The following is a 26,275-nucleotide window of genomic DNA, read 5'->3' as shown; positions in this document are numbered from 1 at the left end:
GAGTAACTCCAGCAATTTCTATTTTTGTTTCATATCTCTAGCATCCACAATTCTTTAAGTTGTCACTAATATAGATTTAATGACAGTACCTTTTTATGTTTTGAGGGGACGAGCTTTTAAGTTACAATGATTAGCGCTAGTCCAACAGAAACTGCAGCAGCTAAATAGGTTTCCATGCAAATTGTAGAATAGGTTTTGTATCCGCTTCAACAAGTGCACATTAAAAGGATGAATCAGAGCAATTTCTGCTGCAACAGTATTCTATTGCGACAAAAAGGTTAGAGTATGAACGGGATGAAAGTCTCCAAAAACTAAGTTTAAATATCTTTGGACTAAGATTTATTTAGACATTAATTTGCTTGTTGCTCTGTAATAATTGTTTCTTAAATTTGTTAAATGAAAGATTTTTTGCATCTTTAATCTCAAAACATTTAATCATGTACGCCAAAGTACTTTGAACACAGACATTTTCAAATGTGTACTACAAATAAATAATAATAGCTCATAAAATGGCTCCATTTAAATAAATGGAATATTTATTTAAAGGAAACTCTCTCATTTACATAACAATAGCTCATAACTAGCCTTAATTTTTCAATAAACATTTGATTGAACTGAAAAACAACTGTGGAGTTTGTAAATCAGGAAACAAAAACAGAAATTGCTGGAAAAGCTCAGTAGGTCCAACAGCATCTGTGAAGGGAAAAAAAAAGTTAAAACGTTTCAGATCCAGTGACCCTTCCTCAGAACTTCCTCCTCAATCATGACCCCATCACTCACCAACAAAACATCATCTCAAACTATTCACAATCTCATCACTTCAGGTGACTTCCCGCCCACAGCCTCCAACCTCATCATTCCCCAACCCCACATCGCCCTACCTATCTCCTTCCCAAACCTGGCGTCCTGGCCAATCCATTGTCTCCACCTGCCCCTGCCCCATTGAACTTATTTCCACTTACTTGGACTGCTTTCTGCCCCCAGTCCAGGAACTCTCCATCTACGTCCAGGACACCACCCATACCCTCCACCTCCTTTAAGACTTCCAATTTCCTGGCCCCCAACACCTCATCTTCCCCATGGCCGTCCAATCCCTGTATACTTGCATTCCCCATGTGGATGGCCTAAAAGTCTTTCACTTCTTCCTCTCCTGCAGGTCCAACATCAGGCAGACGTTCACCTGTACATCTGTCAATGTGGTCAATAACATCTGATGCTCCCAATGTGGCCTCCTCTAAAATCGGTGAGATCAAACGGAGGCTCAGAGACTGCTGTGTAGAGCACCTGCGCTGTGTTCATGACAAATGACAACACCTTCTAGTTGCCAGCCATTTTAACTCTCCCTCCCACTCCCTTGGTGACATGTCCATCCTGGGCCTCCTCCAGTGTCACAATAACACCACCCGGAAACCGGAGGAGCAGCAGCTCATACCCTGCCTCAGGAGCCTACAGCCCAATGGCCTAAGTTGGATTTTACCAGTTTCAAAATTTTCCCATTCCTGGCCTCATCCCAGGACCAACCCTCCCTCTCATCCCCACCTCCTTGACGTTACACAACCTGTCCATCTTCTCTCCTACCCACCCGCACCTCTCACCTCACTGACCAATCCTCACCACTCTCTAGCTGCACTCACCTACTTTCCCCAACCCCACCCTCCTTTCCTCTATTTATTTCCGAGCTCCCTTCCCCCTCCCCATTTCTGAAGAAGGGTCCCAACCTGAAATGTCAAACTTTCCTACTCCTCTGACGCTGCGTGGCCTGTGTTCTCTCATTTAATCTATAAAAGTCTAAGGTCAGGCTAGGGGTTATCCGCAGTTAGACAGTCATTCTTTTCCCACAGAATAATGAATCTTTGAAATACATTGCCAGCTTGTAGTCCATGCTAATTGTATAAAGCCTTTATTAAGGAGCTGGACCAACTAGTTCTTGGTTAAGATAGATATCACGTCAGACAAAAGGTAACCAACTGAACAGCTGGCATAATATGGTTAATGCAGTCTCCTGGATTAGATGTGATTGCATGGTGGATTTGAAGAGAGGAATTTTCAAGACTTTATTCCCTTTTTGGCTCTGTGGTTCTTTTTCTGCTTTTTGCCTCGGTTGTTATGTGGGGTGGACGGTGGAAAGTATCCACTCGTACCACAGCATACAAAGCAGTTATTTGACCTAATGAATCTGCACTTTCAGTTGCTCCAGTTCCCTTTCGTTTCTTATAGGTGGAAATCATTAGCCGGTAATATGTTCCCAGTTCACTTTGAAAAAAATAATAAGCCTGTCACTTGGAGACAGCAAGAATTGCAGATGCTGCAGTCAGTCAATGCAGCGTGGAGCTGGAAGAACACAGCAGGTCAGGCAGCAGAGGAATAGGGAAGTCAACATTTCAGGTTTACATCCTTCATCCGGACTGGACGGGAAGAACGGAGCTTGGAAATAAATAGAAGGAGGCGGGGTGGGGCTGGTAGGTGGATGCAGGTGGTGGGGATTGGTCAGTGGGATAGATGAGAAAAAAAGCTGGATAAGGTTGTCAGGTCAAGGAGGCGGGGATGAGCGGGAGGGTTGGTCATAGGATGAGGCCAGGGATGGGGATATTTTAAAACTGGTGAATTCTACGTTGAGGCCATCAGGCATTAAAGCTCCCGAGGTGGAATATGAGGCATTGTTCCTCCAGTTTGCAAAAGGCATCATTGTGACACTAGAGGCGGCCCAGGATGGGCACGTCACCAAAGGAGTGGCGGGAGTTAAAATGTTTAGCAACCGGAAGATGTTGTTAATTACAGCATATAGAGCACATATACTCCACGAAATCAGTCCCGGAGCCTGCGCTTGGTGTCACCCACGTACAGGTGGTCACATCAGGAGCAACGGATACAGGAGGCCGGACTGGAAGGTGTACAGGTGAACGAACCCCTTTCAGATTTGGAAAGTTTGTCTCGGACCTCGGATGGAAGTGAGAGGGGAGGTGTGGGGTGGGTGTGCCACCATCTGCAGTTGCAAGGAAAAGGTGTCAGGTGTAGTGGGAAGTGTGGAGCAGATGAAGGTGTCACTGAATGACCAGTCCCTATGAAAGGCAGTGGGGTCAGACTGTCAGTGGCAGAAGTGATGGGGGTGATACACTGCACGTAGAGGCTGGTGGAGTGATATGAGAGAACCAGGGGGACTCTGTCCTAATTTTTGTTAGGGGTGGGGAAGGGGGTTTGACAGCCAAAATGCAAGAGATGCAGTGGAGGGCATTGTGGATCAATAGAAGTTGTGGGTCCTTAAAGTAGGAAGAGATCTTGAATGTTCGGGAGTGGAAAGCTCCAATTTATGCTTTTGGGGTGGGGAGAGGGGAACCCATCATGAAAAACAATTTCCCCTCAACCCTGTTCTGATGTCTTTGCTATTTACTTAAAACACAAGTCCATAAGACACGAGTAGAATTAGGCAATTTGGCCAATCGAATCTGCTCTGTCAATCAATCATCGCCAATTCGTTATTCTCAATCCCATTCTCCTGCAACCCTCAATTCCCTTGCCAATCAAGAATCTTAGTCTTAAATACACTCAGCAACTTGGCTTCCAGTTTCTGCAATGTGTTCCACAGACTTACCACCTTCTAGCTAAAGAAATTCTTCCTCATCCCACTACTAAAGACATCACTCAGGTGGTGCCCTCAGGTCCTGGTCTCTTCCACCAGTGGAAACATCTTCGCCATGTCCACTCTATCCAGACATCTCAATATTCTGAGAATGTCAATGATACCCACCCCCCCCCGTCATTCCAAATGCCACCTACTACAGACTCAGTCTTCAACGGCTCCTGATATGAAAAGTCCTTCACCCCTAGGACATCCTTCTAAACCTAATCTAGACCTCCACCAACACTACCACACCTTCCTTTCGATACAGTCCAAAATTGCTCATCATATTCCAAATATGGTCTAACCAGAGCGTTATATTGGCTCAGCAGGACATCTCTGCTATTGTACTGTAGCCCTCTTGAAACAAATGCCAACACTGTATTTGCCACCCAAACCACAAGTGAACCTTCATGTTGACCTTAACCGAATCCAAAACTAGGACTCCTAATTCCCTTCAGATTTTCCAAGCTTTTCCCAGTTTGGAAAAATGGTCTATGGCTCTATACTTCCTGCCAAAGTAAATAACCTCACACTTTCCCAGCTAATTTCTTATCTTCAGCCTCCCTCCCTTCTTAAACAGGGGTTTTATATTAGCCATTTTCCAGTCCTCTGGGACCCCACCTGACTCCAGCAATTCCTGAAAAATCACCTCCAATGCCTCCACAATCTCTCTAGCTATGTCCTTCAGAATTCTGGGGTGTAGTCCATCTGGATTGGGTGATTTATCCACCTTCCAATCTTTCAACTTCCCCAGTACCACCTTTTTAGTGATGGCCACTACAACCTCCTCTGTCCCCTTACACTTGAAGTTGTGGTATGCTTCTGGCATCGTCCTCTGAAAATTGATGTGAAGTACCTATTCAGTTCCTCCACCATTTCTTCGTTCCCCATTATTACCTCTCCAGCCTCATTTTCCAGCAGTCCAATGTCCACTCTGGACTCTCTATCACCTTTTAGTTACCAAAGCAAAACTCAGGCAATTTTCTTTCAAATTACTAGCTAGCTTACTCTCATTCATCTTCTGCCCCCAATTATCCTCTACTGGTTTTTTTGAAGACTTCCAATCTTCTGGTTTCCCACTAATCTTCACCACATTATATGCATCTTCTTTTGTTTTTATGCTGCCCCCAAATTCCCTTGTCCATCCTGGTTGCCTTGTCCTCCCCTTACTCCGTTTCTTCTTCTTTGGGAAGAATTTCTGCTTCGTCTTCAGAACTACCCCCAGAAACTCCTCCCATTGCTGCTCCACTATCTTCCCTGCAAGGCTCCCCTTCCAATCAACTTGGCAGGTTTGTCCCTGATGTCTTTGTAGTTACCTTTCTTCAATTGTAATACTGTTGTATGTGATTTAATCTTCTCCTTCTGAAATTCCAAGGCAAATCCTGTCATATTATGATCACTGCCTCCTCAAGTTGGTTTCACCTTAAGCTCCTTATCAAATCTACCTCATTACACATCACCAAACCCTGTAATGCCCATTCCCAGTGGACTCAATCATAAGCTGTTCCAAAAAAGAAAGTCTCCTAGACTTTCCACAAATTCCTTTTCTCGAGATCCACTAGCAGCCTGATTTTCCCAGTCCACCCGCACATTGAAATCCCCCACAATTACTGTAATAGAAAAGTTACCTTTCTCGTGTAATATCTCTTCACTCTTCCTCCAACCCCACACCCACACCCCCATCCCCCACCTTGTCATGACTCCTGCTGGAAGGCCTGTACACAACTCTCATCAGGGTCTTTTTTACTTTGCAGTTCTTCAACTCTTACCTACACAGACTCTCTGCCTTCTAACTCAATATCACTTCTTGCAATTAATTTAGTTTCATTTATTACTAACAAGGCAACCCCAAACCCTCTACCCTTTCCTTTCAATAGGAAATGTATCCTTAGCTACTTAGTTCACAGCCCTGATCCTCTTGCAACCATGTCTTTTGTGATACTCAACATCGTACCTGCCGATTTCAATCTGTGCTACGACTTTGCTTACTTTGTTTTGTAAGCTGAGTGCATTTAAGTACACACCCTTCTTACTGACTGTCCCACTTCTAGTTGTCTTACCTGCTGTGTCTGAAATTCGGTTTCTGACCCTTACTATGCTCTGTCTTATTACTTGTTGTGGAAATTTCAATAACCTCTGCTGAGCCCACTTCTTAACTTTTTCCATAATCTTCCATGCAACTGAACCAACGTCATGACTATTTAGTCTGATCAGTGTCCTTGAGCTGCCAACCGTTCTTACTAAACAGAAATAATATGGTAGTCCTGTGCAACATTTTTCTTCACAACATAAATCTGGTCAAACATCTATAAAGAACAAATGTTTCAGGTTGCAAAATGAGATGTTATTTTTCAGAGAAAAAACTATTTATTTCTTACAAATATTTCTGATGAATTCCAACACAAAGTTTCTTAGATCACTACATTACATAAACAACCTATTCCTATATAGCTCAAGTGCCACACATTGTTCACAAGGTATTCTGCCTGGTCAGATCATGATTGTTGTAATTGTTAGGTGTGCAGTATCACATTTTCCCTTGCCCTGCAAAATTGATCAAGAACATGACTCAATGGGCACTTGCTAATATCATCCTGCTATTATCTCTGCGCGAGTAAGTTCCACATGGGCATACAACTGCAAAATAACTTATGTAATCTAAGTGTCACATGCATGATTCATGACTTAAACAGATAGCTTACAAGCTCATATCTCAAGTCTCTGCACTAATTTCTATAGGCTGGAAACAGAAAATAATAAAGAGCAGAATCAAGCCATTCAAACCTGTACTGCGACTCATTATGATCATGGATGATCATGCAATTTAGCCACAAGTGTTATAATCTTCTTGAAATCATGTAGTGTTTTGGCTTTGACTACTTTGTAATCATGAAGTCCATAGGACCACCACTCCCTGCGAGAAGAAATTTCTCATCTTAGTCCTAAACCCTCTACCCTGGTTCTGTACTGTCCTGGCATTTAGAGGAGTGTTTGTTACACATCTACCTAGTCCAGTTCTGTTAGAATTTTAATCAGCCTCAATGAGAGCAAAGTTGGAGATGGGGGCAGTAGTTTTTAAGGAAGATGAGTTCAGGAGTTGCTTTTTCCCCTCCTGATGGGTGATGACGACAGAATTAAAAGTCAGCAGAACAGAACCAAAGAAAGAGAGTGAACTGCTCACAATATCAGCAAAGGAAGCTGTAGTAACAATTTAGTGGGAACAGGGTTCTGACGGCAGAAACACCTTTCATCAAAAACTCAAGGTCTGTATGCTTTAGTTGGGAACAGAAGAGAAAATAATTACCGTTGCAGAATTTTTTGATGCAGGGTCAACATTAATAAAAAAAGGTTAAAATCTACACAGCTCTAGATTTCACCACTGCCATGACTGTAAAAGACAGCGACTGTTACCATTTGCTCATGTGATTTTACATCATTTCCAAATCACTTACACTACATTACGTATGAATATTAATCAGTTAAACCACATTTGTGCCCCATGACAATGACTTTATCTGCATGAGATCTCAGACTTCTTTCCCCAACCCATTAAATATCTAATTTCATTCCTGATCTGGAGATAACTGCTATAATGGCTTCACAGTCCACTAGACTGTGCTCAACTCTCGGAGGAGGAATTCAAGCTCCCTGTGCATTTTCCTGAACTCTGTTGGACAGGATATGAAACATCAGATGAGACTCTCTCTCCACTAAGGCTACCTTCCAGGTTTTGTGAATAACTGGTCAACTGTTTAGAAATTCATCTCCATGTGGCAATTAGTTCACTCCTGTTTCTTTACAATATCCAATTTTGTGCTTCCAAAACATGAGATCATTGATGTAGTGTTTTCTTCATAGAAAGTATTGCTCAGAGTTCTAGCTTTTCACTAGCCTTCAACATTGTCGAGTCATCAAGGTTTAAGGGGAGGGGGAACAGGAAGAAACAGGATGAAATGGCTGATAGTGGGGGGTGTGAACAGGAAAGAGAGAGAGGCTGCCGTGTCAAGAACGCTCACGGGGAGGCAGAAAATGTGAAACGACTGAGGAATGAACGCCTCGCAAATGAAAGTAGAATCACGGCTGTAAGGCTGCATCTGTTCGAGAACCACAGTACATGGAAAATGTAATGCAAGCTAATATAATAACTACTGTATCAACTGTCATATTTAAATCTAGGATTGAAATCAGATATGCAGCCAACTGTCTGGTTAAAATGTTTTAGTTTTGTGCGTATGCAATGGAAACACATTAGCTGTGACCTCAGGTTTACATAAGCTACGATTAGGGTGATGGTTGTGTGTACAAGTGTGTGTGTCAGTTTCTTTTTTAAAAATAACTTTCGTTGCTAACCTCTTGTCAAGTGCCAAAGTATAGTAGCAGCTAGGAAATTAAGACTTTCCTTGTGATGGGCTTTAGGTTTAATGGAGTGTTAATGTTTAGTGAGAATAATATATTAAGTGTTCTAATTCTGAATCTGAGTGTCCAAATGCTCCATACAACACAAATAGTGGGCTTTATTGCTGTCTGACTACATAACCTAATGAGTGAGAGCCCTCTCTCTGATGAAGGGTCTAGGCCCGAAACGTCAGCTTTTGTGCTCCTGAGATGCTGCTTGGCCTGCTGTGTTCATCCAGCTCCACACTTCGTTATCTTGGAATTCTCCAGCATCTGCAGTTCCCATTATCTCTAACCTAATGAGTTACTGATTATGTAAAAACAGCCCCTGAAAGCCAAAATTTCAACAAGAGACCAAGACATATGCGGACCTCTGCTCACAACCCTCTTCGAAAATGTAAACCACACATCACTTGTCTCTCAAAAGTATTCCAATTAATCCTCGTCTATCCTCATTTTTAATGAAATACCTCAAAATCTGGAATCACACCACCTACAGGGTGGACGCTTAGCCAGCAAATTATGATGGCCCTTTGAAAGAACTAGTCAGTCAATCTCATTCCCGATCTCATCTGCCACAGAATGCATCTCAGATAACAACTCCATAAAACAAAATAGGTTTCATCATTCCACACAACTGATGGCCCTCAAAAATTAAAGTAAAATTTTCTCTCCACCATTTCCCAAGATCTTTCCTTAAAGCACAATACCCAAATTGGACATTAGGTCCAGCTGAGGCTAACCAGTGTATAATACACATACAGTAACTGCCATGCTTTTATACTCCAGGCTTCCATTTATAAAGTTCAACATCTCAAGTTTTGTCTTTTCAAAAGGAGCTTTATAACCTTGTCCTGCTACCTTCAAAGCCAACTCAACAATCTGCTAATGTCAGCACAACTGGTTGCAAGGTGTACAAGAGCTGGTGGAATTGACTCAGCTTCCAGAATTTTGCAACCTTTAATGAATCAGAGAGCTTTAGCTGGGCAAATCATCATAAAGAGAGGCAAAGTTCAGAAAAAGGTCAATGTCAGTCAAGAGGATAATCTGTCAATTCAAACACTGTAGTGAAGAGAAAAAGAAAAAGTTTTATCCAACAGTTTCTGCAAGTAATAACTACAATATACCTGGAGGAATAAATTTTGCATTTTTTAACGACCTTCAGTTGCCAACAGGTGATGAACAAATCACCCAGTCATATAAGGTCATAAACAAACTGCTTCTACACCTAACATCGCATTAAGAGTTAATCTGTCATCACTGCAAATAAATACACTATTAAGCGATAGATGAATCTAAGATCCTGATTAACTGTTTGGCTCAGATTTAGTATTTGTTGACAGTACAGATCTACTTTGATTACAATTAATTCTTTCCACAGAGCTGTACTGTGCTTTCAATAAGTGTTTTTTTTTAAAAAGGTCAGCACTATTTTTCCATAAGCAGCTAATCTGCAGTATAAACTTGCTCACAAGTTTCAATTCCAAGGATATTTTCAGTTACCCTTTCCTTATATAGTGAAAGCTTTTCCTGTATTAATGAAAACAACACATTAAGCTGTAGATCTTTTACTAAACATATGACACCAAGTTGAGAATAGGTCCTAAATACATTTTGCCAGGTTACATTTGGTGACAATACCAAACCCAATTTCAGACGGATCAGATGTTCTTGTGCAAAGTAAAACAAAAAATGTTAGCATGCAGGTTCAGCAAGTAATTAAGGTGGCAAATGGAATTTTACCTTCATAGCTAGGGACTTGGAGTTACAATTGTATAAGGTTTTTGTTAAGGACACATCTGGAGTCCTGTATACAGTTTGGTCCCTATATTTAAGAAGTTATATAGACACTGGAGGCTGCTTAAATGAGATTCACTAGGCTTATTTCAAGGATGAAGTGGTTAACTTATCAAGAACGGCTAAACAGGTTAGGCTTTTATAATGAAAGGTGATCTTATTATGTGTACTAGACTCAGAGGGCTTAACAGAGTAGATGCTGAGGTGTTGATTCCACTACTGCGGGAATTTCACAATAGGGGACAGAAACAAAGGGAAATCATTTAAAACTAAGATGTGAAGGAATTTCTTCTCCCAGACGGTAGCATGTGTCTGGAATGCTTCACTTCACAGTTGTAGAGCCAGATCATAAAGTATTCAGTGAGGTAGGTAGATGCTTGAAATATCAAGGAGTTGAGCTCAATAATAAGCTGTCACAAAAGCAGAGTTGAGGGCTCAGACAGATCAACCATGATCTTATTGAATGATAGGGCAGACTTGAAGAGCTAAATGGCCTACTCCTAATGTTCCCATATCGCCACTGGCAGGATCTTGAATAAACTGCTGCTAGCTGAAAGCAGATTCAAAACATTAATTCATAGGAACATTAGAGCCGGAATAAGACAATTAGCTCCTCAAGCCTCTTCTGCCATTCAAGTTATCATGGTTGGTCATCTATTATAATATATTTGCCCTAGTTATCCCCTTAGGTCATTGGGGCATTTGGAAAAAAAATGTGAATATCTACTTTGAATAGACTCAATTACTGAGCTTCCATATCCCCCAAATAAAGAATTCCAAAGGATACACAATTCTCAAAGTAAAAATGTCAGCCCAAAATAATCATAAACAGCTTACACTTATTCCAGAATTCTTGCTTCTGGATCTAGACTCTCAGCCAGAGGGAATAATCATCTTACTTGCATCAAATGCTGTCTTATCCCAAGTATTTTGTAGGGTTCAACAAGATTACCTCCCATCTGCAGGCCAGCTTGTGTGTGTTGCGCCTGCAGGAGTTTAAAGTTTTTGAGAAGATTTGTAGCTCAGTTTGTGGATGAGGTTGTAGACTTCCTCGCCAAGCCAGTGTGTTTGAGTGCAGATGTTTCATCACTCGGCTACGTAACATCGTCAGTGCACCTCCGGTAAAGCGTTGGTGTTCTGTCCTGCCTGCTATTCGTATGCCTCGGTTTGCTGGGATGATTGGCATTACGTCTGGTTCTTTTTATTTTCAGGTGATTCGCATATTGTTTGGATATTCTCACACTCCGTACATTCCCACAACCAATGAAAATTAACACGATATACAAAATAGTATGCAAAGACCGTGAGAAACATTACATAGGCCAAACCGGAAGAAAACTGACCATAAGAATACATGGACACCAACTAGCCACCAAGAGACACGCCTGATTCTCACTGGTCTCAATATACATGGACAAATAAGGACATGAATTTGACTAGGACAGCATATCCATTCCAGCACAAGCCAAACAGATATATCAAAAACTAGCTTGTAACTGATGTCCATTTCAAGCCCACCGACTCGCACAGCTACCTAGAATACACCTCCTCCAACCCACCCTCCTGCAAAAATTCCATCTCCTATTCCCAATTCCTCCACCTCCGCTCCCACGATGAGGCATTCCACTCCTGCACGTCCCAGATGTCCAAGTTCTTCAAGGACCGCAACATTCCCCCCCCCACAGTGGTCGAGAACGCCATGACCGTGTCTCCCGCATTTCCCGCAACACATCCCTCACACCCCGCCCCCGCCACCGCCACAACCGCCCAAAGAGGATCCCCTCGTTCTCACACACCACCCCACCAACATCCGGATACAACGCAGCATCCTCTGACACTTCCGCCATCTACAATCCGACCCCACCACCCAAGACATTTTTCCATCCCCGCCCCTGTCTGCTTTCCTGAGAGACCACTCTCTCCGTGACTCCCTTGTTCGTTCCACACTGCCCTCCAACCCGACCACACCTGGCACCTTCCCCTCCAACCGCAGGAAATGCTACACATGCCCCCACACCTATCCCAGGCCCCAAGATGACTTTCCACATTAAGCAGAGATTCACCTGCACATCTGCCAATGTGGTATACTGCATCCACTGTACCCGGTGTGGCTTCCTCTACATTGGGGAAACCAAGCGGAGGCTTGGGGACCGCTTTGCAGAACACCTCCGCTCGATTCGCAATAAACAACTGCACCCCCCCAGTCGCAAACCATTTCACCTCCCCCTCCCATTCTTTAGAGGACATGTCCATCATGGGCCTCCTGCAGTGCCACAATGATGCCACCCAAAGGTTGCAGGAACAGCAACTCATATTCCGCTTGGGAACCCTGCAGCCCAATGGTATCAATGTGGACTTCACCAGCTTCAAAATCTCCCCTTCCCCCACCGCACCCCTAAACCAGCCCAGTTCGTCCCCTCCCCCCACTGCACCACACAACCAGCCCAGCTCTTCCCCTCCACCCACTGCATCCCAAAACCAGTCCAACCTGTCTCTGCCTCCATAACCGGTTCTTCCTCTCACCCATCCCTTCCTCCCACCCCAAGCCGCACCTCCATCTCCTACCTACTAACCTCATCCCACCTCCTTGACCTGTCCATCTTCCCTGGACTGACCTATCCCCTCTCTACCTATACTCTCCTCTCCACCTATCTTCTTTTCTCTCCATCTTCGGTCCGCTTCCCCCTCTCTCCCTATTTATTCCAGAACCCTCACCGATGAAGGGTCTAGGCCCGAAACGTCAGCTTTTGTGCTCCTGAGATGCTGCTGGGCCTGCTGTGTTCATCCAGCCTCACATTTTATTATCAAAATTCCTGGTGGCATTCCAACTGGAACTTCATTAACAAACACATGAACTGGACCGATGTACATACCACTGAAAAAAACTGAACTGGAAGTGGTGCCAACCACCCCAGCAAACCAAGGCACATAAACAACAAGCAGGTCAGAACACCAACGCTTCTCTTGACACACAGCGATGGTGCTACCTAGCAGGGTGATGAAACATCCGCAATCAAACACATCCGGTTCGGCGAGCAATCCGACAACCTTCACATTACCTCAGATTCTTTAAAATTCGAGAGAACAGAGACTGGAAAATCAGAGTCTCCCTTCATTAGATAGTCCCACAATGCTGATGAACCTTCATTGTGCTCCCCCTATGATATTAATACGCTTCCTAATCTAAGGGGACCAAAACTGCACACAGTACAACTCCATTAACTGTCTAACCAAGACTCTACAGAATTGAGGCAATACTTTGCTTCCTCTGGACTCATACTCGTGATGAAGGGCAACTTACCATTAGTCTTCTTAATAGCTCGCTGCAAACGCACGTTAGTCTTCAGTGACCTGTTGATAAGGATACCCTGATCCCTTTAAACATCTACACTCTCTCAGTTCTTAGAGAAATATTTTGCACACCTGTTCCTCTTAAAAGTTGGATATTCTAATATTTTCTGACAATAGATACCATCTGTCATGTTCTTGCCCACACTCAAAGTCTGGCAAAATACTCTTAACACCAGTTTATAGCTTTCTTTTAACATACACCTACCAACATAGAAACATTATATTTGGTCCTCACTCCCAAATCACTGATATATACTCTGAATTCTAGGGCCCATGGAAGTTCCAAATGAATGACAGGAGGCCAATCAACACAGGTTCAAACAACTTAAACATTGTTAGAAAGCAATACTTTATTATGACTCAGAGTTATGCAGTCAACCAGTCCAAGTCGAGCATAGTCCCAAACTAAACTAGTGGCACCTGTCTGTTCCTAATCCATATGCTTCCAAACCTTCCCTATTCACGTACCAATCCTTTTGAATGCTGTAACTGTACCCACATCCACCACTTCCTCACATGCGAACCATCCTGTGTAAAAAATCTGCCTCATGTCTTTTTTAAAATCTCTCTCTCCTCTCATCTTAAAATGTGTCCCCTAGTCTTGAAATCCCCCATCTGAGGGAAAAGACAAGTACCGTTAACTCTATACCTCTCATTATCAAATCATGGTTTTCTTTAGGATAGGGGGGAGTCCAAAACTAGAGGGCATAGGTTTAAGGTGAGGAGGAAAGGTTTACAAGGGACCAGAGGGACAACATTTTGACAGAGTATGGTGCATGTATAGAATGAGCTGCTAGACAAAATGGTCGTGGGTACAATTATAACATTTGGACAGGTACATGGACAGGAAAGGTTTAAAGGGATGTCGGCCAAATACAAGCAAACAGGACTAGTTTGGTTCAGGATACCTGGTCAGCATGGATGAATTTGGTCAAAGTGCCTGTTCCCATGGTCTATGACTCTACGTCTATTAAAAGTACCTTAGTCTTATTTGAATATATAGCAAGAGGGATTTGTGCATGGATCTGATGTCACAAGAGTTCACATGTACCTTCTCACTAAGAAATTCACTGAAAACTGACCACAAACAATTGTTAATGATTGGCACAAACTAGTGATGATTGCACTAGCTAGACTAGAGTGTGACAATTTTCCATAAAAATATAAGAATATGACTTTGATGTCTGTTACAGATCAGGTAGCAAGATGGTTACTCTGCTTCCCTCTGCAAAGATGCTATCAGAACTGCTTAGTATTTCCAATCTTTTCTATTTTTGTGCAAAACAAAAATCAGATTATTTATCTCACTCACTTTTTTCTTGATCCCATTGCATGCAAGTTGACAATGACAGTTCCTTACAAAACAGTGGTTATATTTTAAAAGCAACTTGATTAGCAGTAACAGTACTAAGGTTGAGGCACGTGTCATTTAACAGTTCATGTTTTCAGTTTCTCATGCAAGACAGCACTTAAGATTACTAAAGGAACAAAGAAAAACAAACAATTTTAGGGATCAGAAAACCACATAAATTGACAGATTTAAATGTCTCCCACAGTTTACGTTAATGTCCAAGGTAACAAGTTGGTCGAAGTGAGGTTAGCCCCCAAATTCCATAAAATCAAAAAGTAACAGTAGTGTGCTTTCAAATGTTAAAATCTGTCCTTATACAGAAGCCAGTCTCTGCTCAAACTATGATCTATAATCTATGACCTAACTCCATAATATCCAAAATATTCTCCTTTGCTCCATATCCCATAACGCAAAAAGAACAAAAATAAACCTATCGACCTCAATTTTTAATTTAACAATAGATGTAGCATCAAATGTCATTTACAGAAGAGAGCTCCAAACTTGTGTCAAACATTGCCTGTGGAGTTATTTCCTAATTTCACTCCTGAAAGGCCTGATCATGACTTTTAGACTCAGCTCTCAATTCTAAAGACGTCAAACAATGGAAATATAGTTTCCATCTATCCCATCTGTTGCCTTGAATATCTTGAAAACCTAGATCAAATATACCTAATAGACCTCCTAAGTTGCAAAAATTGTGACCTTGGTTTCTCATAATTTAATCTTTAGTCATAGAAAGAGAAAACAGGAGCAGGAATGGACCACTCAAACTTTCAAGCCAACTTTGTCACTCAATATGATCATGAATAATCATTCAACTCAGTACCCCCTCCCATATGACTTTACCCTCGACCACCAAGAATTATATCTAACTCCTTTAAAAAGTTTCATTGCACTCTCTCAAAAGGCCAACACATCTTTAACGTATTGAGTCCAAAGCTGCTAATAACATTTCAGATCTTGTGTGTGTCTTTGTCCTGCCAAACTATGATTTCTACCCCTCCAAAGGCCAGTAATCCATTTGCTTTTCTGATTACTTTCTGTAGCTGTTTACATTTTACTGTAACTGGGCTCCCAAGTCTCTAGGGCCTCCACTTCTTCAATCTTTGCCAAAAGAACTCTTTTCTACTCCTTTTCACGTCGAGAGTAGTTGCTACCACACTTAGTTGTGCTGAAGCCATTCACCACCTTCACTGTGGTGCCCATTCATTTCGAATCACCTTATTTTTGTGATGTAACACTTACACACTGTCGTAACATCACCTACTTCGGCATCAACTAAATTGGACGTGTGGTATTCTATCAAATGATCTAAATCACTGATAAATGGGGTGAGTAATTCAGGCCACCAATATAGAGACATACTAGTTACCACTAGCCTCAACTTGCCAATTAGAATACCTACTCACCTTCCCTACTCTTGTCTCCTGCAGCTCAGTCAATCTCCCAACCAAGTCTTTGACTTATCTTCAATTCCACGAATTTCAACATACACTAGCAACCTGCCATGAAGAACTTTTTCGAATGACTTCTGGAAGTCCAAATGTAACATCCGTAGACATTTCTTCCCCTGTCCGCTAACTCACATTTTCAAAATAAATTCAAACAAATTTGTCAGGCATGAATTATTATTTTACAAATCCACGTTGAATCCCTCTGATCAGCTGTAAATTTAAGTGGCTCAGTCCTCCTCTCCTTAATAGAAGACTCTAGAAATTTCTGTTTGACAGATGTAATCTTTAGTTCTGAACTATTAGCCTAACATGATTCAACTGCTTAGAAGATAACAAAGTGTGAATAACAAAAGCTGACGTTTCGGGCCTAGACCCAGAGACCCTCAGCTTTTGTGCTCCTGAGATGCTGCTTGGCCTGCTGTGTTCATCCAGCTTCACACTTTGTTATCTTGGATTCTCCAGCATCTGCAGTTCCCATTATCGCAACTGTTTAGAACCTTTGAGAGACAGCACTTGGTGTATTCGGTGCAGTTTCAGCCCCCTTACATCAAAAAAAAGAGATATACTTTCTCCAGCAGGAATGCAGTTGAGAGTCACCAGATTCATCCCTAGGAAGGCAGACTTTCCTATGAGGGGGGATTGAGGACTCTAGGCCTGTATTTTGTAGAGTATAGAAGCAAGAGATGTCAAAGCAAAATGCTTACAAAATTCGTAAAGGGTATTACAGGGCAGGTGCCGAAAGATCTTGCCCCTTGGTCTGGAGTTCTACAACTAGTGGACAGTCTCAGAATAAGGAGCAAATCATTTAGGCCTAAGGTAAGAAAGAATTTCAGAACTCAGAGGGGAATGAAACTTTGCAATCTTCTAACCTAATGCTCTGCTATTAAGAATATCATGATAGAGGACACAACAAGCACAATCCATCAAAGCACCAAGAGATTTGCTAAACATGATTTCTCTTCCATAAATCCATGTTAACTTTATCCAATCTGCCTCCCATTATTTTCAAAATATCCTGCTATCACATCCTTTAATATAAATTCTAAGATTGTCTTCACAACTGATGTCAGGCTAACAGGTCTAGAGTTCTGTTTTCTCCTTCCTCTTTTTCTTAAATAGTGAGGTTACATTTGCCATTTTCAAACCCACAGCAAACATGCCAGAGTTTACAGAATTTTGAAGGATGGCCACCTCATCATCATCATCCCCACAGCCACCTCATTCAAAACTCTGGTATGTTCAGCATGGCAGGTTCAAGTCTACTTAAAGTCCGATTAAATTTTCTGGTACTTCTTTTTAAAATTTGTATTAACTGGTCCCTAGATTTGCCATTATTTCTGGGACAGTTTTAGTAATTTCTTTGGTGAAAACAGGCAAAAAGCATTTGTTTTGTTTCTCTGATAAACAGAGTAGATAATCTAAAATAGTAAAGCAGACTCAAGAGGAGGAATGGCCTACTGCAACTATGTTCCTTATTGATCCAAATTTTCCTGGTTTCACTCTCATACCATGCTTAAATGCAGCCAAATTGCACACAGTAAGATTCCACAAACCACAATGTAACAATGAAATAAGTCATAACCTAGTGTACAGCTGAATGAACACAGCAGGCCAAGCAGCAGAGGAGCAGGAAGGCTGACGTTTCGGGCCTAGACCCTCCTTCAGAAATGAAGAATTTCTAAAGGGTCTAGGCCCGAAACGTCAGCCTTCCTGCTCCTCTGATGCTGCTTGGCCCAGTGTTCACCCAGCTCTACACCTTATTATCTCAGATTCTCCAGCATCTGCAGTTCCTACTATCGCTGAATCAATGAAATAAGTCAAGTGGATGACACCAAAATTGGTGGTATCGTGAAGTAAAAAGGTTATTGAAGAGATCTTGATCAGCTGGGCCAATGGGTCAAGGAGTGGCAGATGTCGTTTAATTTAGATAAATGTAAGGTGTTACATTTTGGTAAGACAAACCAGGATAGAAGCTACACAGTTAATGGAGTGTCGTCGAACAGAAGCCTAGGGGTGCACGTACATTCTTCCTTGAAAGTGGCAGGACAGGGAAACAGGGTGAAGGCAGCAGCATTTGGCACACTTGCCTCCATTGGTCAGAGCATTTAATATTGGAGTTGGCACATCATGTTTCAGCCGAACAAGACATTGGTGAGGCTCCTTTTGGAAAGCTGCGCACAATTCTGGTCAATCTGCTATAGGATGGATGTTATTAAATGTGAAAGCTGCAGAAAATATTTACAAGAGCATTACCGAGACTGGAGAGTTTGAGTTATGAGGTGGTAGGCTGGAACCTTTTCCCCCCTGGAGTGCAAGCTGAGGAGTAACCTTGGAGACAATCATAAAATTATAAGGGGCATAAGATAAGGTGAATAGCCAAAGGTCTTCCCCCACCCCCGATAGGGGAGTCAAAGAGCAGCGGCATAGATTTAAGGTGAGAGAGGAAAGGTTTAACAAGGACATGAGGGCAACCTTTTATACAGAGGACTCCCCTTTGTTCTATCCCTTTCTATATGGCATGGATAGAGTTCTGCTAGTTCCAAGAAAAACTTTGCTTAAATCATTATTAATTTATATGTACTCTCTACAGAAGCCAACCTATTTCCAGCATGTTTCTGTTTAGATAAACTGGAACTAGTTTACTGCAAGTCTTTTTTCAAATTGCTGTTTCACAATTTTTCCACCCAGTTTGTCCCAAAATTTTAAAAAAACTCGAAAAATTGTTGCTCCTCATCAGCACAAGTGTAGGAAAAGTGCACATGCTCTTATTTAGGCAGGATAAGCAACCTCCAAAAGGATCTGCCTCAATCTTACAATTACAATACAGTACGATTTGGCAGTTAGCTCAGTGGGGTTCATCTCTTGTTTCCATTACCTCCCATGAGGGAAGGGAGTAATTGCAAAATTTGTCATGACAATTATTAGTAAAATTAAGGTGACAAGCACCACAATCTCTAGTTTCTCAAACTCCTTACAAAAATTTACATTTAACTTACCTTAAATCAATATTAAAATATCATTTACAAATGCTTTATGCACTTTTTAAAAATCAATTACGTTTTTCAATCCAAACCTGTCTGCTCTGCATTGTTTACACGATCCTGCAATAAGGAACCTGAAGCATGCTGTGATTTTAAGACCGATATTTCAACTGGACTTTTACGTTTAAAATTTAACCGAAGCTTTCAAATGATGTATTTAAAGCAAAATAAAATTTGAGCCGCTTGAATTTAAATGAGACAGTTTAATCTCAGGTTCGGTGTTCTTTGCCCCTCAAGTGCATTTATGACGCTGAATGATTTGATTAGGAAAGCAAAACTTGACCAAAATATCGTACCCAAATTTCTCACTCGGTCCTTTTGCAAACAAAAGGCCCACATCTGCGAACGCTGCCTGAATCCCTCTCCAACAGAAGCATCGTACCTTCATATCGTCAACTTCCAAGCAAACACTGGGAACACACAGCCCACAGGCCAGCAATTCGCAGATTACAATTTTAACCCGCAAAAGGACTTACCAACATCTTGATCGAATGGATTGGCGGCAAAGAGAGGCATCTCCGAAGACTGTATATACGTGCGTGCGGCTTGTTGCAGTCTAACTGCCCCCTAGGTTGTGTCTCCAATGTCGGTTGGAACGCCTCACACTCCCCGACTCACTCCTCCGCCAAGAATCGCCCCGCATCCGAGCCCGGAGTGACTTTCAACGGCAGCTTCGGCCCCAGCGGCGCACGCGCGCTCCCTCCCGAGCCGCGTTCTGCGCCCGGCACGAGCCCCCCGGCTGCGTTCCTTCCCCACTCCGGCCTCAAGCCTGGTGGTGTCGGCCCTACCGCCAGCTGATCCGTTTCACAGGCAAAACGCAGTATTGTTCGGAAATCAGAGGCCGCTTGCACCTCTGCAGCGGAATGGCGAAAAGAAGAGATTAGTGATAAATCACTGAACTAGCGGTGGGGAAGCATAAAAATAAATGCAATACGGGTTCGTATTTTTAAGCATCAGAAAAACTGAATCGAACCAATTGCATTTGCATTTTATTGTCAACACTCATGCCTCTCCACCCCCTTTCACTGCATTTCCAATCCGGCGAAATGCTAATATAGCCCTGCGACGTATCTCAAAGCCTCCAGCGCTAAGTGTAGATACTGCTGTCTTTCTCCACCTGTCGGTGTAATCAGGGTCAGCGGGTCTCTTCCAGCTGAAAGTGCGAAAATCGTGCACGATACCAACGAATACTCCCTTTACAAACGCACTGGAATAAATTATTTTCTTTTTAAATAAATACCAAACCCTGTAAAAGAACAAAACACGAGGATTACGGTAAAAGTAAATGACACTGTCCCGCAGGTTACGTAAAACAAACCCCTGTCTTTAGCAGTAGACGATATTGAAGGTAATCAATTTTAAAAAGTCTGATCCCATTTTTCTCTCTTCCAATTTACATTAAAATGTTGAATTTTAGCATTAAATTTGATGCAGTGAGTTTTATTTTACACGCAATGATTACCAATTGATACATTTTATAGCTTTAACGAAGGAAAGTAATAAGTATTTTCAACAACAGGGCAGGAAAGCGGACGTGAGAAGTTTCGGATCAGTCATGACCTTATTGCATCTTCTTCGGCTCGAGGGCCCGAAACTACTTTCAAATTTTCCTATTTAAATTTAAATCAGAAAGGCACTACCCGCTACTAAAGCCTCTATATGAAGACGGCAGACTTTTTGAATCCATTCCGCATAATTTGCAAATCGAATAATACTCAATTTAAATGCTGGCTAACAGTCAAAAGTGTAAAAGTAAATAAGTGGGTGTGTTCTTACAGCCCTGTTTTAATGTTTAGCGTGACTTTTCTTCAGAGAGAGGTATTAGCTCTGGTGTCCAGGCCTTTAGTACTGCTGCTTGGATATATTCAGGACTCCTGCTGTGTCTGGTTCTCTCCGACTGTTTTGCAATGCGGAGTGAATCAATTTCCCCAAATACTGATATTTCTGAAGAAAGGAACTTTGGAGCATAGAAATGATTACAATCACAAGTCAGGTGAGAGTTTGGGACTGTTCTCCTTGGACAGAAGGTTAAGAAGAGATCTGAAATTTTCAAAATTGGGAAAATCTGAATAGACTAATTATGAAGAAGCTGATGTCACACTTAAAAGGATCGACAATGAGAGGGCACAGATTTGAAATGATTGGCAAACATAGCAAAAGTGATGTGAAAAAAGAAAATACTTTCACATAGCAAGGTGTTTGGGTCTGGACTGCAATTCTGGTGAAGGCAGAGTCATATGAGGTATTCAAGAGAAGATGTAATTCGAATAGAACCAATGTGCGAGGGTATGGGGTAAATGCAAATAAATGGCATTCAGTCATAATGCTCATTGAAGAGCCAGTGCAGACATGTTGGATGCAATAGCCTCAAAGAATTATACAGGCCCATAGTCTTGAATGTTGTGACATTTCAAGGTTCATCGAAGTATTTTTTAAAAGTTGTGAGGTTTGCTGCCTCAACTACCCTCTCAGGCAGTGCATTCCAGATGCCCACCACTCTCTGAGTAAGATTCTTTTTCCTCACAACCCCTCTAAACCATGCTAACTATCCCTCTTCAAACCTGTCATGTTAAAATTATGCCCCTGTCATTGACCCTTCAAAAGATGGGAACAGCTGGCTTCTAACCTAATATATACCTCTATCAGGTCCCCCTTCAATGTTTTCCTTGGGGTACAGCACAACCCAAACTTATCCAACCTCTCTTCATAGCTAAAGTGTTCCATCCCTGGCAACATCCTGGTGAATCTTCTCTGCACCTCTTCCAGTACAACCAGTCTTCTGTTGCGTGGCGAGCAGAACTGCATATCTGTGGCCTATCCAAAGTCTTATACAGCTCCAACATATCCTCCCTACTCTTATAATCTGTTATTTGACTGATAAAGGCAGGTATTCTGTGCCTATTAACTTGCCCTGCTGCCTTCAGATATTTGTGGACCAATGTCCAAAATCCCTCTGTTCCTCAGATCTTCCTCATGTCCTGCCAGTCATTGAGTACTCCTTTGTTTTGTTACTTCTTCCAAAGTGCATCACCTCACATGTATTAGTGTTAAATTTCATCTGCCACTGATTTATCAATCTGACCAATCCTTTTATATCCTCCTGCAACCAAAGACCACCTTCTTCACTGTCAACCAATCTTTGTGTCACCTGCAAACTTACTTATCATCTTCCCGACACTCTCCCCTATATCGCTTGTATGTAACTATATTAGAAACCATAAGGGATCCAGCTTTGATCCCTGTGGTACACCATTGGTCTCCAGTCATACAAAAATCTCTCCCATCACTGTGTGTCTCCTGACAGTCCGCCAGTTTTGGATCCATCTTGCCAAATTACCCTAGATCCAAAAGCATTTGCCTTCTTTATCAGTCTCCTATGTGGGATCTTTTCAAAAGCTTTTCTGAAACCCTTATAAACCACATCAACTGCCCTCCCCTCATCCACACACTAGGTCAACTCCTCAAAAAACTCAATCAAATTTGTTGGGCTTGTCCTTCCTCTGACAAAGCCATGCTGACTATCCTTCTTCAAACCTTGCTTCTTTAAATGAAGATCAATTCTCTCCATCAGGATTTTCTGCAATAGTTCCCCAGGATTGATGTGAAACTCACTGGTCTGTAATTCCTTGATTTATCTACATCACCCTTCCTGAAAAATGGAACCACATTAGCTGTCCTCTAGTCCTCTGGCACCTCCCATGGCCAACAGCAATTCAAAATTTGGGTCAGAGTCCCTGTGATTTCCTCCCACACCTCCCACAGCAGTCTGGGATATAACTCATCTGGACTTGGACATTTGTTTACTTTTAAACCCGCCAAAACCTCCAATACCTCCTCTCTCCCTTTTTAAACAGCTCAAGAATTTCACAGATCATCTTCCCAAATCCTACACCTAAACTCTCTTTTCCCTGAGTGAAGACAATTGTGAAGTACCATTTAACACCCTAGCAATGTCCCCTGGCTTCAGGCTTAGATTGTCCCCTTGGTCCCAGTAAGCCCAATTCTCTTCTGTTTATTCTTTTCCCTTTGATATACTAGTAGAATATCTTGGGATTCTTCCTAATCTTACCTGTCATGACCCTTCTTTGCTCTTCTAATTGCTTTCTTAAGTTCCCCCTTGCACTTTCTATGTTTCATCCATTGATTTGCTCTCTTTGTACTTGTTATATGTCTCTCCTTTTCTTTTTATCCAATCCTGAATATTCCTAGATATCCAATGTTCTCTGGGATTGTTGCTTCTACATTTCACCCTGTTAAACTGTATTCTCCCTAATTCCTTTTGGAATACCTCCCACTGTTCGACTTTAGACTCACACTCATGTAGCTGTTCCCAGCCCTCTTTGTGAATTTGCTTTCACCCAATGCAAGTCCCGTTTTTGCAGACCATCTTTTTCCTTTTCCATTACAAATTTAAAATGTATGATGTTATCATCACTATCATTAAAGTGGTCCCCTCAAACACCTGCCTGGTTTCGTCACCCAGAATTAGGTCAGCACAACGCTGTACGTTGTAGGATCATCTACATGTTGACATTAAAAGCTGTCCTGGATACATTTCAAGAAATCTGTCCCCTCTAAACCCTTTACGCCATGACTCTTCCAATTAGTGTTGGGGAAATTGAAATCCTTTAATGTAATTACCCTGTTATTGTTTTTGCACACCTCAGTGAATTGTCTACATATCTGATCTTCAATTGCTCATAGACTGTTTGGAGGCTTATCTAAATTCTACCTACAAAGCCTCATTTGACAATCCTTCCAAGATATCATCCCTACCTTCTGCAGTAACTCAATCCTTAAATAATAATGCAACACCGCCTCCTCTTTTACACTCTCTCCTGTCCTGCCTGAATATCCTTTACTCCAGAATGTTGAGATGCCAGTTCTGTTACTCCATCAACCACATCTCTGTGATGTCAACAACGGTGTAATTCCATGTGTCAATCCGTGCCCTTAACCCATATGGCTTACCTATAATAGCATAGCATTAATGCAGAGGCCATCCTGCCTCACCTTACATCCTTGTGGCTCAACAGGTCTGAACTACCTCAGTCTAGGTTCCCATTTTGGGCCACGCCACTACTGAACTGTGTTCCCTGCCCTTGCTGAGCTAGTTTAAACTCTTCCCAACAGCACTAGCAAACATTCCCGCAAAGATGTTGGCCCAGTTCTATTTCAGGTGCAACAGTCCGACTTGTAGAGGTCCCATCTTCCCCATAAACGATCCCATGGTCCAGGAATGTAAAACCCTCCTTCCTTCACCAACTCTTGAGCATTCACCTGCCCTGTTCTCCTGTTTCTGTACGAGTTGGCATGTGGTACTGGGGATAATCCAGAGACTACAACCTGAGAAGTCATGCTTTTTAATCTACTGCCTAGCTCCCAGAACTTGATGCAAGATCTCATCCCTCTTTTACCTATCACTGATAGCAAAGTATATCATAACCTCTGTCTTGTCATCCTCCCACTCCACTATGCCCTTTAGCCATTCAGTGACATCCCTGACCTGGCACCAGGAAGGCAACACACCATCCTGGAATCATGCCACCGGCTGCAGAAATGCCTCTCTATTCCCTAACTAATGAATCCCCTGTCACTAAAAGTCCTGCTTTCTTCTTTCTCCCTTCCTTTACAATCAGGTAGCTTCATGGTGCCAGAAGCTTGGCTCTGTCTGCACTCCTCTGAGGAAAAAGCACCCCTACAGCTTCCAAAATGAGAAAGTGATTTATCAGCAGGACCCAGGGCACTCCTGCATTACATGCCTGTTTCTCTTTGACTGCCTGATGGTCACCCATTCCCTTCTTATCTCCAATCCCCTGAGCTGTGAATACCTCTCCAAACATGCCATACAAATAACTCTTAGTCTTTTTCTATACTGTAAGAATTCTGAGTGTCTATGATGTGCTAGACTTTTCATAGCCCTATCATGAATCAGCCCTCCTATGTTCTCTTGATGGAGGCTCATGGTCATAATCTGCCAGTTTCCTGCTTTCCTCTTCCACCGCGTAAATTCTGGTAAATTGTGTAACAATCTTGTAAATATGTACATAACTCACAAATTCAATGCAAATGAGACCTGAGTGTTAATAGGGTCGAGCATTTTGCTGTCAACATTTTTTATTTTTATACAGCATTTTATTTAAATTAAAATATATTTAATCTTTCTCCAGTTGAGAGTCAGATTTAAACTTTTCTTGAATTGAAATAATCCACAGCTCCTATTTAAATGTAGCTTGGATTTACGCAAGACATTTTTAAATCCATTTGTTACCATTTTGGCATTTTTATAAATAGTAAGAATGCAATATAGCCCATCTGAAATGCTACTTTATAAAATCAAGATAATTGGGTAATATATACATAATTACTGATGAAGGTGGAGCCTCAATTATTTACAATTTATCTCAATGACTTGGATGAAGAAAAAAATACTGTTACAAAATTTGCTGATGATGAAAAGATAGGTAGGAGAATAAATTCCACAGTGGACATAAGTCTGCAAAAGCAAAGAAATTGGTTAAGTGAGTGGACAATTATTTGGCATATGATGTATAATTTGGGTGTAAACTTTCCTATTTGGCAAGAAGCATAGAAAAGCAGCATATTATTGAAAAGGCGAGAGATTACAGAACACAGAGCTACATAGGAATTTGGTTGTCCTGAGACAGAAATCATAGAAATGTAACATACAGATAAAGTAACAGGCTATAAAGGCAAATTGAATGTTGACATTTATTGCAAGGGAAGTTGAGTTTTGCCACAGCTTCGTTACAGTTGCACGGGGCATTAGTGAGACCACATTTGGAGTACAGTTTGGTCTGCTTATTTGAGAAAGAACTTAAATGCATTTGAAACAGTTCAGAGAAAATTAACTCGATTGATTCTTTTAATAGTGAGGTTATCTTATTTGGAAATATTGGACAGATTGGGCCTGCTTCCCTTGGAGTTTAGAAAGATGAGTGGCAATATAATTGAAACATGTAAGATCCTAAGGGGACAGAGTGGATGCTGAATGGTTGCTTTCTCTCATGGGAAGGTCCAGAATGAGAGGACCCAGATTAAAAATAAAGGCTTACCTACTTAAGGTGAAGGGGATTTTTTTTCTCTTTCAGATGATAGTGAGCTTTTGGAACAACCTTCCGAGACAATGTTGTTGGCAGCATCACAGAATGTTTTTAAGGCAATGGTAGATATATTATGGACTAACAAGAGCCAATGATTATCAGATGTAGGCAGGAATGTGGAGTTGTGGCACAATGAGATCAAT

At 41.8% G+C, this 26,275-nt stretch overlaps 1 protein-coding gene across 2 annotated transcripts in view; it reads right to left on the bottom strand.

The window, feature by feature from the left end:
* LOC125460319 (signal transducing adapter molecule 1) overlaps positions 1 to 20,235 on the bottom strand; it is a 65,662-nt gene extending 45,427 nt beyond the window's left edge. Inside the window, exon 1 of one of the 2 annotated variants that reach the window (XM_048547686.2) lies at positions 19,485 to 20,235. In XM_048547686.2, the coding sequence (XP_048403643.2) occupies positions 19,485 to 19,524 (40 nt within the window). In that variant the 5' untranslated portion in view covers positions 19,525 to 20,235. The remainder of the gene's footprint in view (positions 1 to 19,484) is intronic. The other variant, XM_048547677.2, reaches the window with a different exon arrangement.
* Between the last annotated feature and the right edge of the window lie 6,040 nt (positions 20,236 to 26,275).

Source organism: Stegostoma tigrinum, chromosome 2 (assembly GCF_030684315.1).
Source record: "Stegostoma tigrinum isolate sSteTig4 chromosome 2, sSteTig4.hap1, whole genome shotgun sequence".
NCBI lineage: Eukaryota > Metazoa > Chordata > Chondrichthyes > Orectolobiformes > Stegostomatidae > Stegostoma > Stegostoma tigrinum.
The sequence above is the reverse complement of the archived record's forward strand: the minus strand, read 5'-3'. Positions and strand labels throughout refer to the sequence as shown.